This window comes from Osmerus eperlanus, chromosome 5 (assembly GCF_963692335.1).
Source record: "Osmerus eperlanus chromosome 5, fOsmEpe2.1, whole genome shotgun sequence".
NCBI classification, from domain to species: domain Eukaryota; kingdom Metazoa; phylum Chordata; class Actinopteri; order Osmeriformes; family Osmeridae; genus Osmerus; species Osmerus eperlanus.
The window spans coordinates 16,595,643-16,611,823 of NC_085022.1; the positions used below are offsets into that span (position 1 = coordinate 16,595,643).

A 16,181-nucleotide genomic window follows, 5' to 3' on the forward strand; every position below is an offset into this window, starting at 1 on the left:
GTACACACACACACACACTCTCTCTCTCTCTCTCACACACACACACCCTCACAAAACCTCATCCATCCTCTCCCCACCATAACCCCTCCCCTCCACACACCTACCTCCTCCTCATCTGAATGTCTGTGACATTTTGCAACCCCCCCACCACCAATCTCCACCATCCAGTTGCACCCCACCCCCCACCCCGCCCCCTATCTCTGCTGCTAACTTGTGTGTTGATGACCTGACTTGTTTCTGCAACCAGGAATCATCCAGAAAACCTACTAGGCCCCTCCTCCTGCTCTCCACACCGTTCCTCCGTCCGCCCCGCCCTTCCTCAGTCTCCCTCTTCCCGGCCCCCCTTCCCCCACTGCCCACCCCCGCGAGCGCCCAGGGACGGATATGGCTGGAGGAGGACCGTTTTTTGGGGGCGAGTGCGCAAGCCAGTTACCATGGAAACTGACACTTCATCCAGACTCCTCTGCTCCTTCTCCTCCCCCTTCTGTGGCTCCACCTAATGTCCGTAGACGGAGACAGCACCCTGATATTGTACATGTATAAAACACCCACACATCTCTCTTACACACACACACACGTACACACACTCTCTTGCACACACCCAAAATTGCACACAGCCACCTATCTTCCCATTCTTCATTGTCTTATCCCTATTCCCTCAAATGGACAGATGGAAATCATTTGACAATACATACCCTTTTGACCGCGCACACAAACTGATGCACACAAACACACACTGATACACAGGTTTAGTATGCACAGACAAACTCTGGGATGTAATAACAAAAAGAAAACTTAAACAAAACTAAAATATAAAAAATGAAGGAGTGGAGGGGGAGGAGTTTGTCGATAGCCTATCAGCCGACTCGGACGCTTGCTGGATTGTATTGGTTCATTTTTAATGTATTTTCTGTGTGAAAAACTGGTTTAAAAAACAGACTTTATTAGACTGTATCTCATTGCTGCAAATGGACTGGAATTGTAATTTCAGATGGGGTTTGGGGAGAGAGTTTAACAGGGTTAGGTGTGGGGATGTTGGATGGTTTAGAGTAGGGGGAGGGGGTGGGGGGGTCATGAGGGTATTTAAATGAATGATCTATTCTGTTGTACAGACTGATATCATTTCTAATGTAAAAATGAAACGTCTAGTTGTGACACCATGTTTAGATATTATTGTAGTAGCAGGTCTGAACGCCTGTGATGTCACAAGTTCTACCCGTCCTCCATGTTGTTCTTCTGTTCTGGTTCTTTTTTGACTGCTACCATCTGACCTGTCCCTCTTTCTCTGCTAAACTGCACTTTGCTTTTGGTTGTCATGGATACCTCCTAGTCTCAATAACCAGCAGTAGGGTTCTGAGGGGAAATTAAGTGTTCAAATACAATTGTGGATATTTTTTTATATTTGTTTTCCTTATTTATTCATCTTTCTGTTTCATATCCTAATTTATGATATCTTCTGCTATTTATATGAAAGAACGCTGTTAGATCAGTTGAATGTTATTTAAGACCTTGTGTGTTTGTAAATGGGGCAACATTTCAAGAAAAAAAATGAGATTTTTTTTCTTTCCTTTGACTTAAAGCTGAATTATGTGAACATTGACAAGTTACCAATTCTTTCTTCCCTAGCTTTGGGGAGAATGAAAGAGAACTTGCTTTATCTGTTGAAAAAAAATAATGATTTACCAGTAATTTAAGAATGTAGACTAGCCTCTTTTGGAGAGGAATATGCTCTTCTATTGATATTTGTCAGTTTCATATCATCGTGCGTGTAGGCCAGGCAGAGGTGGCGCTAATATGCGTCTCCTTGTCCACTCTTGTACATAGATTAACGTGGGGCTGGGACGAGTTCTGAAGTAACACTGGGGATTCCTGCTCTATGCTTTTAGCTTGTATTGCTGTGTGCATGTCAAACAGGAGCTTTTCTTTGCATGGCTTTAGTGTTAATGTTACATTCAACTCTCTTTCTCTCTCTTTGCCCTTACCGCCTTTCTCTCTCTCTTATATACTCACCCCCCTCCTCTTTCTCTCTATATCCCTTTCTTTTTCCACCAAGCTAACTTTTGCGTTTGAATTCCCCTCCTAATATTGTTTCCTTTAAATTTTGCCGAACCTTAATTCTCTCTCTCTTTCTAGCTCTCTCCTAAATCCTTCAGTCTCCTCCTCTTCTATCTTGTGCACAAAGTTTTGAATGATGCTTCCGCTTCTCTCTGATTGGCCCACAGCTCTGATTGGTCCAGCTAGCTGACCCAGGTGACAGGGGCACGGGAGAGGGAACTTCGGTCATAAAGACACAAAGCAATACCCTAGAGTTCACCCTCTTCTTTTATACAGTGGTAACCTAGCAACACTAAGGACATCCGATGACACAAGGGGCCATAGCGTCCCTCTGACAGGGCAGGAACTAACAGGCTCATGTAATCCCCATGTAACATAACTGTGAGCAACAAATAAACTCATTCAGTTACGCGCTGTGTCGCCTTCTGTAAGTGTTTGCGTGTGAGTGGGTGTGCATGCTTGCGTATATATGTGTGTGCACGTGTATGTGTGCACACAAGGACCTTTCTATGCATGATACTTTGTAACATACTGAATGGATGTCTATCTGTTTCTAGCTCATTGGGGCCTATCCTGTGTCACTATCCATTTATGTCTCCATCCGTCTTCCAACGCTCCTGGGTGTATCCCGGGTCATGTCCTGGTGTATGGAGTAGAGTCCTGCACCAGGTCGGATACACGTGGTTCCCCGCAGGTAACCTGCTAAAATAGAATTTTCCGGGTTAAGGGAAAAAATATTTCAACCCGCGTCACGGCTTGCGGTTCAGAACTAATATATTGCGGGTCGAAAACTTTATAAAACGCTATACGTTGAAAAAAATATATCAGACTATTTTTTGCTATGTTACAAGTTTAAAACACTTAAATGCTAAGCAACATTAAAGATATTTTGCATATGTCACAAATAAGCTATTTAGCCTATAGGTTATAGGCAGAGTGTGAATGATACATTGATAATCGGGGGGGTCAACTTCTTCTCCAGGGCATAAAGTAATATTTACGATTACAGGTAAGAACAATATATACATTTACATTTAGCAGACGCTCTTATCCAGAGCGACTTACAGTAAATACAGGGACATTCCCCCGAGGCAAGTAGGGTGAAGTGCCTTGCCCAAGGACACTGTCATTTGGCACGGCCGAGATAGAACTGGCAACCTTCAGATTACTAGCCCGATTCTCTTACCGCTCAGCCATCTGACTCCCTATATCTTCACGTCCCTCAGTACTGGTATCCACCCCTCCATCCGCCGTAGCGGTCTCCATACCTCTCTTCCTTCTCAGCAACAGTTGTCAGACTTCCACCAGGCCTCAGAAACAACAGGAAACGTACTGTGCTCACCAGGCATGAACTTTTATTGCAATATTAAACTTTAGTGCTGAAATGGTGGGAATTAGATTTCTACAGTAAATCCCATGGTGGACATTGCTACTGAATCTTAGAAAGAGAATACCCCTTCGGCGTACACCAGACTTCTACACTGTAAATGTGCACACGATCTGGCACGATCCACATACACAGAAGCTTCAGTTTACAGTCAATATCATAATCTGCTTGGAACAAGACAATAAGAAGGGAACTCCCTGTTAAATACTCTCACAACTCTTTTCTTCCTCATTAAATAGAAAATGTCCCATTCTGTCATTTTTTGTTATACAGACAAATAGAAAATAAAAACAAATAAGTACGTGAAATTAAGATACACTTTCAGATCAGTCAAAATCTTAGTTATGTACCCCCCACCCCACGACACCTCCCCACCCTACCCCACCCCACCCCTCTCCTCCCCGGCTTCGCCCGGTCTCTGTACCTCCCCTCAGAGTTCTGTGATGCAGTAACAACCTTTGTCCTCCGGGGGGCAGCAGAGTTCTACAGTTTTTCAGAATTCTAAAACGGCTCCATCTGTCTCGTTCCTTCTGTTTCTATTTGTGATGCTTGCTTCCAAGAGGGGAATTCAGTCCCCCTCTGCCGCAGATAGACATGGTTGAGATTGGGTGGAGAGGGGTGTGATTAATGTCCCGGGGGGGAGAGGGGGAGGCGGGGGAGTCTACTGTGTCCGGCCTGGTCTTGTATGTCCTGCTCCCAGCTCCGCCCCAGGTAGAGGCTGCCTCTAACCTCAGATCCAGGATCAGTCTGACCAATGGGGATGGGGGGATTAAACACTATGAGTGGGTATAGGCAACCTCGACCTCCTCCACCAATCCCTGTCCTTTATCCTCGTCACACGCGGGAGGTGACGTAGAGCGAGCGCAGGCGTTGGGCCAGAGTGCTCTCCAACTCCTCCAGAGGGGAGTCTCCCCGGATGGCCCCAGCCCCCCAGCGGGCCCCTGGGGGCCCCAGCAGCAGGCCCTGGAAGGCCTCCCTCTCCAGGAGACCCGACATGTGCTGCAGGAAGTAGGCCTCGCAGAACGAGCTCAGCTCCACAGCATCATGGGCCTTTAGAGGGTGAAAAGAGAAAGGAAGAGAGGGAGAGAGAAGGAGGGAAGGAGGGGGAGCGAGAATAAGAGAGTTGATAAGGAAGACAAATACATACTTTACTGATAAAACTGTAGATTTACAATTAGCTATTCGACAATAGAAACGTACATATCAGCTTTCACACATTAAGTACGTTTAAAAGGACGTGAGGGTACTGGTTGGTCTGGTGTGTCTCTGCCTGTGCTACCTTGGCTGTCCTGTAGATGCTGACTGCGTTGTCCAGGTTGATGCTCCGGGAGCAGATGAGCTCACAGTGCCTCTGCAGCGCCCCCAGCTGGAACAAGTTGGCAGCTGACAACAGCTGGGGAGGGACACACCAGAATCAGCTAACAGATACTCTGATGTTGAGACCAGAATCAGCTAACAGATACTCTGATGTTGAGACCAGAATCAGCTAACAGATACTCTGATGTTGAGACCAGAATCAGCTAACAGATACTCTGATGTTGAGACCAGAACCAGCTAACAGATACTCTGATGTTGAGACCAGAATCAGCTAACAGATACTCTGATGTTGAGACCAGAATCAGCTAACAGATACTCTGATGTTGAGACCAGAATCAGCTAACAGATACTCTGATGTTGAGACCAGAATCAGCTAACAGATACTCTGATGTTGAGACCAGAAGGGGGGGGGGGGGGGCGGGGGGGGGGGACCTAGCACAAGATTCAGTCTTGAGAACCCTACATGAACCCAGCATGAGACACAAATATAAGAGCTTGAATAGTCCCATCCACCATGCACCTTGGCCCTGATTAAGACTTCTGACACCGTTGGAACACTGCTTGTGAGTCTGTCTGTTGTGTTGTTAATGTCTAACACTCCGTGTTGGGCTAGATAAGAACAAATAAGGTTGGGTTGTTTTTGAATTGTGGTTTTTTTTAGCTCTCACCTCCAGCAGGTCAGACACGTTGGTCTTCAGCGCCTCTGTTCCTCCGCAGTACAGATATGACATCATCATCTGGGGACAAGGTCACAGTTCAGGTTAGTCATCTTGTTTTTCCATTAGCTCATTGGTCGGACATGTGGACCTGTGTTCCTTGGGGCTTATTGGCTCTCAGGAAAACAACAGGAAACCCCAATCAGGTGTGCATGTGCAGCATGTCTAACCCAGGAAGTAATTACTGATCTATCTCTGATTGGTTGAGTTACCTCATGGCTTCACCACATTGAACTCTGAACTCTATCTGATTCCTTCAGGAAAACCCCTAAACCCCTAACCCCTAAATGTTCAGTTGTGTTTGTTCTGGTCCAACTAAAGCAGTTTGAGTTATTATTCTTCCGAGACCCAGCAATAATACATGTCCAATGGTGGACCTTGGTTTTGGGCTGGTAACTTTGCAATCATAGTGCCCTTGGTATTTATATCCTGGGCATTCTAATAATGTAAAAAATGTGAGCAGCCACAGAAATAGCTGTGTAATTCTAGAAAACGTATGTTGGGACATTTCTTTTTCTTAAAATATATTTATAACAAATGCTTTTGATATGTAAAATGTAAACATTTAATAAACTTTTCTGGGTCTGAAGAGGATATAGGGTGAAGAGAATAAACTGTTTTCAGTGGTTTAGTTTGCTGTCTGGTAGACTGACCTGAAAGACGCTGTACTTGACGTCAGTGATTTCAACTTCCTTACTCCCGTCAGGCCCAGACGAAGCCAGCAGAGACTTGAACCTGGAGGAATCACACCGTCAACACTACAATGAACCACTGAGATCATAGTCATTACAACTGTTCTAGAATCACATCACCACCTCAGTACTAGACCACACTCTCACTCCCATCCCTAGTGTGTGTTCCCACTTCATTGTCTTGAACCCCTCTCCTTCACCCTGGACCCATATCCCTTCCCTCCCCCATCCTCCCCCCCTCACCTGTCGGAGGCAGTGATCAGCAGGACTCTGTGGGCGTAGAAGGGCTTCCCCTCCACCAGGAAGGTCACATCCGACATCTCCTGGTTGTTTAGGAAGTGGGGGTCTGTAAAATAACAGACACAGTACCATAGGAACTTCAAATTCAGTTCAGCAAAACAGTATAAACTGTGGATCTCTATTTTCTGGAACAGTATAGTGGATTACAGGACTTCAAAGCCTGATGGAAGACATAAAAACTCCATTACCCAGCTGTGCAGAGAGGGTGGCCTTCATCTCTGGGATGGCTGGTAGAGGAGCTGGGCCAAAACAGTGGCTGAAAATGGCTGCCAGTTGCTGGGTTATAGCTTCATTCTGAAGAAGAGAGAGAGGCAAGACATGGAAATAGAAAGAGATAGTGAGTGCACGTTTTGATGAACATAACTCAAATATTTCATCCTGCTATGCTGTGTCCGTGCTACAGCACCTCTGTGAGTCAGTACCAGTGCTGGGGGAGTCAGTACCAGTGCTGGGGGAGTCAGTACCAGTGTTGGGGGAGTCAGTACCAGTGCTGGGGGAGTCAGTACCTTGGTGGTGCGCAGGATGGTGAACATGAGGGGCAGGCCCAGTGAGACCAGCTCCTGGCAGTAGTCCTCCTCCCTGATGGTGGTGAACTCCTTGAGGAGGGAGAGGATGACAGAGGCCCCAGACTGCTGCTGGGCGATCCTCAGAGACTCCAACCACATGTGCAGCTTCCAGGGCACCCCTACAGGGAAAATATGGGTACTACAGTCACCAACAGGAAGCGGCAGCCACACTACACATAGATGGATATTTAAAATGTTTGTCTATGTATTTAGCAAACGTTGAATGTAAAAAAGACGCACCTACACACACACACATGCAGTCTTGCACACACACACACACACATACTGTGTATATGCCGAGAAAACACACACATACCCAGAGTGCGCAGCTCCATCGTGACGTCCAGGTACCCGTGCTCGGCGCTGTAGTAGCTGGCCTCCTGCAGGGCCTTCATCCTGGCCTTGCACAGGCGGGGGAGGGCCCCCTCGCCCAGCCCCGCCCCCGGCCCCGCCAGCTCCTCCCCCTCCACCCCCTCGGCCAGCATCTCCTCCAGGGAGAGCACGTCCTCCTTCACCTGCTGGGGCTGGGTCAGCAGCTTCCTCAACACGTTCCTGGGGAAGGCAGACAGAGGGGGGGGGGGGGGGGGGGGGTGAGTGCCTGCATGTTGGACTCCACACGGACTGACAGGGTGGTGAATTTTAAGACAAGGAGGGAGGCAAGGCAGACCCAAAAGAAATGGAAAGGGAGGTCAACGGGAAATAGATACCTGGAGAAAGATGTGTGTGTGTTTGTGTGTGTGACAGGGGGGGGGGGGGTGAGGTATATGAGTCATTCACCATGTAGTCGAGGAGGACAGAACTTCCAGAGAATATTTTTTGCCCTCATTCCTACAGGTTCATTCAACTCAGCCCTCTTTGGAACGACCCCTTAATCTGTCCCACTCACACAGGCATCCATGTGCTATGTTTACACACAGGCATGCGTTGCCACACACACACACACTCACTGGAACACACATAGAGTGAACAGGTGGGGAGTCCTACCAGTTGGTTAGGGGCAGATGGGTGTTGAAAGGAAGGAGTGTGACCCGAACCTACCCCAGCACTGCCCCATATGGCACAGGAAGTGGGGCTCCATCCCAGCAAGGAAGTGTATGGTAGAAACTCAACACCTTGTCAACAATACTGTCAACCTACCCCAAACCCAACCCCCCTGCCCTAACCAGGCCTTCTGATTGGCTAGCCGCCAGGGTCGTACCTGTGGCCGTGTGCGGCGGCATGGCTGAAGCAGTTCATGTCTTCGTAGAGGGATGATGTCAGGGCGTTCCCGCCGTGCGTCCTGGACAGAGGGTCCGCCCCCCGAGCCAAGAGCAGGCTCACCATCTCATAGTTACCTGGAGAGAGGGAGCGCGCACACACACACACACACACAGTTAGGTTCTATTTACAGCAATAAACAAGTTCCTAAGGTTACCCTTAACAGAGATCCAAATGAACATGTAATCAAAGACCAAATGATGTAACATGGCGTGTGTATTTGTGTATGAAATCCCAGATATTTCTTTCGGGGAATGCTACACGGACGCTTTCGAAAAACCACAGGCTCTGTTCTCATGTGTGTGTATGTGTGTGTGTGTGTGTGTGTATGTGTGTGTGTGTACGTGTGTGTGTACGTGTGTGTGTGTGTGCCCTGCACCCACCTGCCGCTGATGCCAGCTGTAGAGGGGTGTCTGCTGTGCTCTCCTGCCCGTTGCGGACGGCTGCCCCCTCCACGTTAGCTCCCGCATCCAGCAGCAGCTGCACAGTGAGGGGGGGGGAGTTAAACACTCTAACTGGTACCACTACTGCTTCTAACTAGTACAACTACTGCATGTAACTGGTACCACTACTGCTTCTAACTAGTACAACTACTGCATGTAACTGGTACCACTACTGCTTCTAACTAGTACAACTACTGCATGTAACTGGTACCACTACTGCTTCTAACTAGTACAACTACTGCATGTAACTAGTACAACTACTGCTTCTAACTGGTACAACTACTGCATGTAACTAGTACAACTACTGCATGTAACTAGTACAACTACTGCTTCTAACTAGTACAACTACTGCATCTAACTAGTACAACTACTGCATGTAACTAGTACAACTACTGCATGTAACTAGTACAACTACTGCATCTAACTAGTACAACTACTGCATGTAACTGGTACCACTACTGCATGTAACTAGTACAACTACTGCTTCTAACTAGTACAACTACTGCATGTAACTAGTACAACTACTGCTTCTAACTGGTACAACTACTGCATGTAACTAGTACAACTACTGCATGTAACTAGTACAACTACTGCTTCTAACTAGTACAACTACTGCATGTAACTAGTACAACTACTGCATGTAACTACATTACATTTTACATTTAGTAGACGCTCTTATCCAGAGCGACTTACAATAAGTACAGGGACATTCCCCCGAGGCAAGTAGGGTGAAGTGCCTTGCCCAAGGACACAACGTCAGTTGGCATGACCGGGAATCGAACTGGCAACCTTCGGATTACTAGCCCAATTCCCTCACCGGTCAGCCACCTGATTCCCTGCTCGGCGCTGTAGTAGCTGGCCTCCTGCAGGGCCTTCATCCTGGCCTTGCACAGGCGGGGGAGGGCCCCCTCGCCCTCCCTGCTTCTAACTAGTACAACTACTGCATGTAACTAGTACAACTACTGCATGTAACTAGTACAACTACTGCTTCTAACTGGTACAACTACTGCATGTAACTAGTACAACTACTGCATGTAACTAGTACAACTACTGCATGTAACTAGTACAACTACTGCTTCTAACTGGTACAACTACTGCATGTAACTAGTACAACTACTGCATGTAACTAGTACAACTACTGCTTCTAACTGGTACAACTACTGCATGTAACTAGTACAACTACTGCATGTAACTAGTACAACTACTGCATGTAACTAGTACAACTACTGCTTCTAACTGGTACAACTACTGCATGTAACTAGTACAACTACTGCATGTAACTAGTACAACTACTGCTTCTAACTGGTACAACTACTGCATGTAACTAGTACATCTACTGCTTCTAACTGGTACAACTACTGCATGTAACTAGTACAACTACTGCATGTAACTAGTACAACTACTGCATGTAACTAGTACAACTACTGCTTCTAACTGGTACAACTACTGCATGTAACTAGTACAACTACTGCATGTAACTAGTACAACTACTGCTTCTAACTGGTACAACTACTGCATGTAACTAGTACAACTACTGCATGTAACTAGTACAACTACTGCTTCTAACTGGTACAACTACTGCATGTAACTAGTACAACTACTGCTTCTAACTGGTACAACTACTGCATGTAACTAGTACAACTACTGCTTCTAACTGGTACAACTACTGCATGTAACTAGTACAACTACTGCATGTAACTAGTACAACTACTGCATCTAACTAGTACAACTACTGCATGTAACTAGTACAACTACTGCGTGTAACTAGTACAACTACTGCATCTAACTAGTACAATTACTGCTTCTAACTAGTACAACTACTGCATCTAACTAGTACAACTACTGCTTATAACTAGTACAACTACTGCATGTAACTAGTACAACTACTGCATGTAACTAGTACAACTACTGCTTCTAACTGGTACCGCTGCTGCTTCTGCTTGATTCAGACTGTTGTCACGGAGAGGGGAGACGGAAGGGGAGGAGTCTGAGTGTTGGTGTTTGGAGAGGACGACGTAGCTGGTTCTCACCTGGACCACAGAGATGTGCCCGTGCAGCACAGCCAAGGTAAGCGCCACCCAGTGGCGGCTGTCTGGCTGCACGGAGGGGTGCTTGGGGGAGCAGGCTGGGATCTGGAGAGACCAGAGGCTGGTGTTACTCTACCACCATAACTCATCCACACCGGTAGTTACTGCAGGCTTTGTAGTCAGCTGTTAAGTTACTCTAGCCTGTGATTTGCCAAAGAGTCTTTTTAATGAACTACTTATTCATTTCATAGACCGGGCTTTGATTTCATAGCTTCAGCAGGAAATTGTGTGTCAGGTGTGTGTGTGTGTCTGTATGTGTCTGTCTGAGACCTGCACAAAGTATCCTGGGCAGAATGGATGTCTACAATATTTACCGCCACATCCAGGTTGGCCCCGGCATCGATCAGCATCTGGACCAGGGCCTCGTCTCCTGCTGAGCAGGCGTACATCAGAGGGGTCGTGCCCTGGAGGGGGGGGGGGAGGGGGGGGAGCACGCTGCTTTAGAGGATGATCTACGTATGGTATTATCTGGGCATATGGTTGCCTTATGGTCCAATTAAACACACCCACACAAGCATACGCACACACTCACGCGTGCACACACACACACGCACACACACACTACCAGTGTACCTGATCGTCCATGCTGTTGACCCCGTCCGGCCCGAGCAGCTCGATGGCTTGTCCAATCAGATCGGTGCGTCCGCAGTTGAGCATGCGGAAGCCCAGGTCCAGGTGGAACTTGTCCGTCGCAGCTCTGGAGTCCAGTCGCCTGAATGAACTGAAGCAGCACTCCGGCCTGAGAGAGAGAGAGTGTGAGAGAGAGTGTGAGAGAGAGTGTGAGAGAGAGTGTGAGAGAGAGTGTGAGAGAGAGAGTGTGAGAGAGAGAGAGAGAGAGAGAGAGAGAGAGAGAGAGAGAGAGAGAGAGAGAGAGAGAGAGAGAGAGAGAGAGAGAGAGAGAGAGAGAGGAAAAAGAGAGGAAAAGGAAGAATGGACTTATTTAATATGTGTATATGATCTACTGAGTGAGTGAGCGAGTTCAAACGAGAGAGAGCCTTGGACCATATGGCTGGTGTAACAGTAGTGTTTCCTGGTGTGTCTAATCCGATTAAAGGCTCTGGGGTCATACAGGAGTATATGGATCACTAAACACATGCAAGTGGCATTCAAAGGGCATGTTTGTGTGTGTGTGTGTGTGTGCGCGCGACTGCATGCGCGTGTGTGTGTGTGTGTGTGCTTCCTCTCTTACTTCAGCTGGCGAGGTTCACAGTCCAGCCCCGGGAGGAGCTGCCTGGCGGTCTGTCTGACATCATCACTGTCCACCAATAGGCTCCTGCGATGCTCGGCGTGGACGATGGCCACTCTCATCCACTCCATGAGGGGCGGCAACAACAGGAAGGGTCTGAGAGGACAGGAGGAGGACAAGGATGAGGATGAGGACTATGCTCTAATCCTTGGATACTAGAAACACCGGCTCCGAATACATTCACTCATTATGTTAGCTTCAGATAACCGAAGAGAGCCAGACAGAAGCTATTTGCACCAGTCAGGGCTCGAGAATTGAAACGCTAATGTGGAAATCAGTGACATCATGGGAAAATCTATGTGTTCTCATTGAGCTACTGATCTTTCCCTTTGTGCACTGTCAGACTGAGGGATGGTCGTTCAGTTAGCTGTGCTAGGGGGAGTGTGTGTCTGATCTGAGTGCCTGAGTATTCCGCTCAGTGAATCTCTCTCAGCACCTTTCATGACCTTGAGAAACATTCGCTCGGAGTCACAGTTTTTCCACCCTACGTTAAACCTCTGTCACTCCCACACGTTTCCTAGTTTTCACGTGTGTAAAGGAATGTGACGAACTAGCCACCAAGAAGACGATACAGCTGTCTGTGTATAGGCTGGCCGCATTTCAGAGTGTTTCAGTCTTATCTCTAATGACTCTGTTATCTCAGTCCTGCTGGGAGCCATCCCGAGAGCTTCACCTTCATCTGGGGAGGAACACACACACACACACACACATACACGACACCACACTACTTAATAAGCACCTGGATCCCTGTGCAGGTGTCATTCACTCTCCACAAAGGGTGACCTCCATGACAGAGAGATGGAAGGCCTCATGTGATCTCCTACAGAGCATCACACACACACACACACGGACGGGGGGGTTTATTGTGAGACTAGATGCTGTCACCAGGCCTGGCAGCTGAGACCCAGCCCGAGGACGGGGGGTGAAGGACGGGGGGTTGGACGTGGAGCTAACGGGGGTTTCAGAGTGTGGAGTCAGAACATGTGTGTGTGCGTATGTGCGTATGTGCGCTTGTGTGCGTGTGTCTCGTCCATTGAGAGTCAGGCTGAGGACGCAGGGCCAAGTGGAGATTAGCTGGGCCATTAGGCAGGACTGTCGCTCTCTCCAGCAAGGGCAGTCAGTCGTCCAGGCAGCCAATCAACCAGCTAGTCAGTCTCAGTCAGTCAGACCAAAACATATATCAAAATTTCTATGCGACTGCACAACAGCTAATAAGGGCAGGTGGGTGATGAGTGCAGGTACTGAAGGGCTGTCTGGTGGGCAAGATGACAGGCTGGTCGTGGTGTTGATGAAGGGGGGGTTGAGGGCTTGGTTGAGTTGGGGGCCCCAGGGCTTTGGAAGAAGACAAGGAGGAGGAGAAGAGGAGGGGGAGGAGGGGTGATCCATTTCATCTTTGGATCTGAGCTATACTGCTTCCTCTTCCCCCCTTTATCTGGCACATGGCTTGAAGGCAGCATGTGTGTGTCTCCACTGCTTACAGACTGACACTGCTACTTTATTGAATGTTAGTCCAAACATGTGTCACAAATCCCTACAGCAGACGCTCTTAAACTGCTTATTGATTCGTCAAGAAGCTTTTCTGCCTAGAGCAAGCCACTCTGCAGCCCCAGTCCTCTGGTCCTCCCCCCCCCCCCCCCGCAACCCCCTCCAGCTGATGAATGGTACATTCCTCTGACTATATTCTACCTGGAACAGTAGATAACACTCAACAATGTTATGAGTATAATGTTTGCATTGTGCAACATTTCCCGGCATTAGGTTTGTTTCCTTCTTGTTAGCTCTGTGTGTGTGTGTGTGTGTGTGTGTGTGTGTGTGTGTGTGTGTGTGTGTGTGTGTGTGTGTGTGTGTGTGTGTGTGTGTGTGTGTGTGTGTGTGTGCGTGTGTGTGCATTTAAGTGTGACTGAGTGGGAGCGTGAATGCGTTCACGCATGAGTGAGGCATTTGAGTGTTTGCACACCCCTGTCACTGAACCAGACTGACTAGCACACAGAGTGTGTCAGTAACACTCCCCGACCAACACCCTCTCCCCGAACCATCCCCCTCCTCCCCCCTCCTCACCCGGTGGTTACCCCTCCGGGGTGACCCCTCAGCCTGACTCCCCTGAGCTTAACCCCCCCCCCCCCCCCACCCGCCCCAACCCCCGCCTGAAACACACACCTCCACTCCGCCCCAGACTCCTGCCACATCAAAGCCAGATAGCCATAACTGACTGTAACCAGATAGCCCTTCTGGCTACCCCACTGCACTGGCCCACTAACAATCCTACCTCCACTTTTAACAGTGTGATACATGCTCTCTCACGCACACACACAGTACACATTTACTGCCTACACATTTTTAAGACGTGCACGGTTTAAACTTTGTTTCACACACACACTCTCCTTCACACACCTGGTGAGTAATAAAATAAAAGAGGTTTTAGATCAGGGTCAGGTGTTTGACTCCTGACCTTTAACCCTGCAAGGCCTGGGTAAGGGACCTTGGCTCTGCAGGGGGCAAAGATCAGAACCACAGCACCCCTGAACTGCAAACCTGGTCCCAGGTTACTTCTAGACTGACTGGTGCACAGCCAAACACGCAGGGGGCTGGCTACCCCTGACCTAGGGTCAGATCTCCTCTCTTTTTCTCTCTACGCTATCCACTTATCAATCTCTCGCTGTATCTTTCTTTTTAGTCTAAATTGGAGCCAGAACCAGAACCAGTTTTAGCCCTGTTACTGAGTGCAGGTCAGTCTAAACAACTGATCACGGCTCAGATTACTTCCTCTGCCCTCCCACACGGTTTGTAGAAGGACTTATTTTATTAGTTGTCAGGGCCTTTACTCAATCCTTATCACTCTTACACATCACCCTTGAGGAGAACAGGAAAGAGAGAGAGAAGAGAGGCCACGCACTCCTATGAACCCACTCTCTGTGCTATACATCTTAGAAATGAAGCTGTTAAAACATGATAAAAGCTGTTGAATAGTTGTCACATCAATGGATGCCACTGTGTTTTTATAAAGCGTAGTCATACATGTACTCATGTATTCATGATGTTTTATAAATTATGAACTGACAATTAACTAATTATTTGCAACGGTTTCATGTTGTGAAGTTATTATAATGTTTTACCAAAACAACTGTCTTTCCCCTCCCCCGGCTGATGAATAGTGCATTCCTCTTGGGGAGTCTGAGGTGGTCTGAGGAGTTACTCATGCCTTGGAAACTCTCATTATTATAAGGGAGGGGAGTTCTGGAACAGTAAACTAAATTGGTCATTAAAGGTTCTGACTGATTTTGCAGATGAAAGGAAAAGAAAGAGGAGTTGTTTCTGATGAAAGTAATAGCATAATAGCTCACACACACTGTGGTCCCTTCTCCCTCTGTTTACTAACAATACACACACGCACACAGAGACGTACACACACTCTCAGTGTAACCAAACCAGACAAACAGTGCTGAAAACCTTAGCTACAGGCCTTGTAGCACCAACCTGTGCAGACTCAGTGTAGAGGTGGGCCACACAGAGCTCTGGTTTGAGTTTCAAAGTTTTTATAGAGGTTCATAGGAGAGAAGAGGGAGGGGGGAGAGAGAGATGCGGCAGAGATAAAGAGAGAGGTAGAGTGAAGAAAAAGAGCAAAACATGAATAATATACCTTTAAACCATCTTAAGTAGAGGTGTGGGTGATACTAATTAGGAGTCCACCATTTCTCTCTTTGTGTCTGTTCACAATTAAACAGACCACAATATGGCAGCCAGCTGTGTATGTGTGTGTATCTGTGTGCACGTGTGTGTGTGTGTGTGTGTGTGTGCGTGCGTGCCCGCATAACCCAAAATCATAATTAGACAGAGACACGCGCAGGCAAGAGCAGAGACGAGTACCGTTGCAATTCTTCAGCTCAGAAACACTCACAAAAACACGATCACCAGAACTTGAAAACCCTCCCTGCATGCACATGCACACACACAAACACACAAGGAAACGAAGCAGAAACAAGTAAAGCAAAGCACAAACACACATACAAAAACACACAAGCAAACCGTTTGCTACAACATACACTGACTAACACTTCCAAGGCCTGTATCAATTTTGTCTATCCATTGAAGTGCTACCTTTAGACAGGCACGAATAC

General features: G+C 47.6%; 2 protein-coding genes across 4 annotated transcripts in view; one reads left to right on the forward strand and one right to left on the reverse strand.

The window, feature by feature from the left end:
* brsk2a (BR serine/threonine kinase 2a) overlaps positions 1 to 342 on the forward strand; it is a 56,579-nt gene extending 56,237 nt beyond the window's left edge. For both annotated transcript variants that reach the window (XM_062461967.1, XM_062461968.1), the window contains one exon: positions 248 to 342. In XM_062461967.1, the coding sequence (XP_062317951.1) occupies positions 248 to 270 (23 nt within the window). In that variant the 3' untranslated portion in view covers positions 271 to 342. The remainder of the gene's footprint in view (positions 1 to 247) is intronic.
* Positions 343 to 3,827: 3,485 nt separating this feature from the next.
* abtb2b (ankyrin repeat and BTB (POZ) domain containing 2b) overlaps positions 3,828 to 16,181 on the reverse strand; it is a 41,672-nt gene continuing 29,318 nt past the window's right edge. For both annotated transcript variants that reach the window (XM_062461966.1, XM_062461965.1), the window contains 14 exons: positions 12,010 to 12,162; positions 11,394 to 11,559; positions 11,135 to 11,224; positions 10,764 to 10,865; positions 8,674 to 8,770; positions 8,232 to 8,367; positions 7,350 to 7,585; positions 6,974 to 7,152; positions 6,656 to 6,761; positions 6,411 to 6,513; positions 6,129 to 6,210; positions 5,428 to 5,496; positions 4,722 to 4,835; positions 3,828 to 4,492 (listed from right to left, as the gene is read on the reverse strand). In XM_062461966.1, coding sequence (XP_062317950.1) covers positions 4,277 to 4,492; positions 4,722 to 4,835; positions 5,428 to 5,496; positions 6,129 to 6,210; positions 6,411 to 6,513; positions 6,656 to 6,761; positions 6,974 to 7,152; positions 7,350 to 7,585; positions 8,232 to 8,367; positions 8,674 to 8,770; positions 10,764 to 10,865; positions 11,135 to 11,224; positions 11,394 to 11,559; positions 12,010 to 12,162 — 1,849 coding nt within the window. In that variant the 3' untranslated portion in view covers positions 3,828 to 4,276. The remainder of the gene's footprint in view (positions 4,493 to 4,721; positions 4,836 to 5,427; positions 5,497 to 6,128; positions 6,211 to 6,410; positions 6,514 to 6,655; positions 6,762 to 6,973; positions 7,153 to 7,349; positions 7,586 to 8,231; positions 8,368 to 8,673; positions 8,771 to 10,763; positions 10,866 to 11,134; positions 11,225 to 11,393; positions 11,560 to 12,009; positions 12,163 to 16,181) is intronic.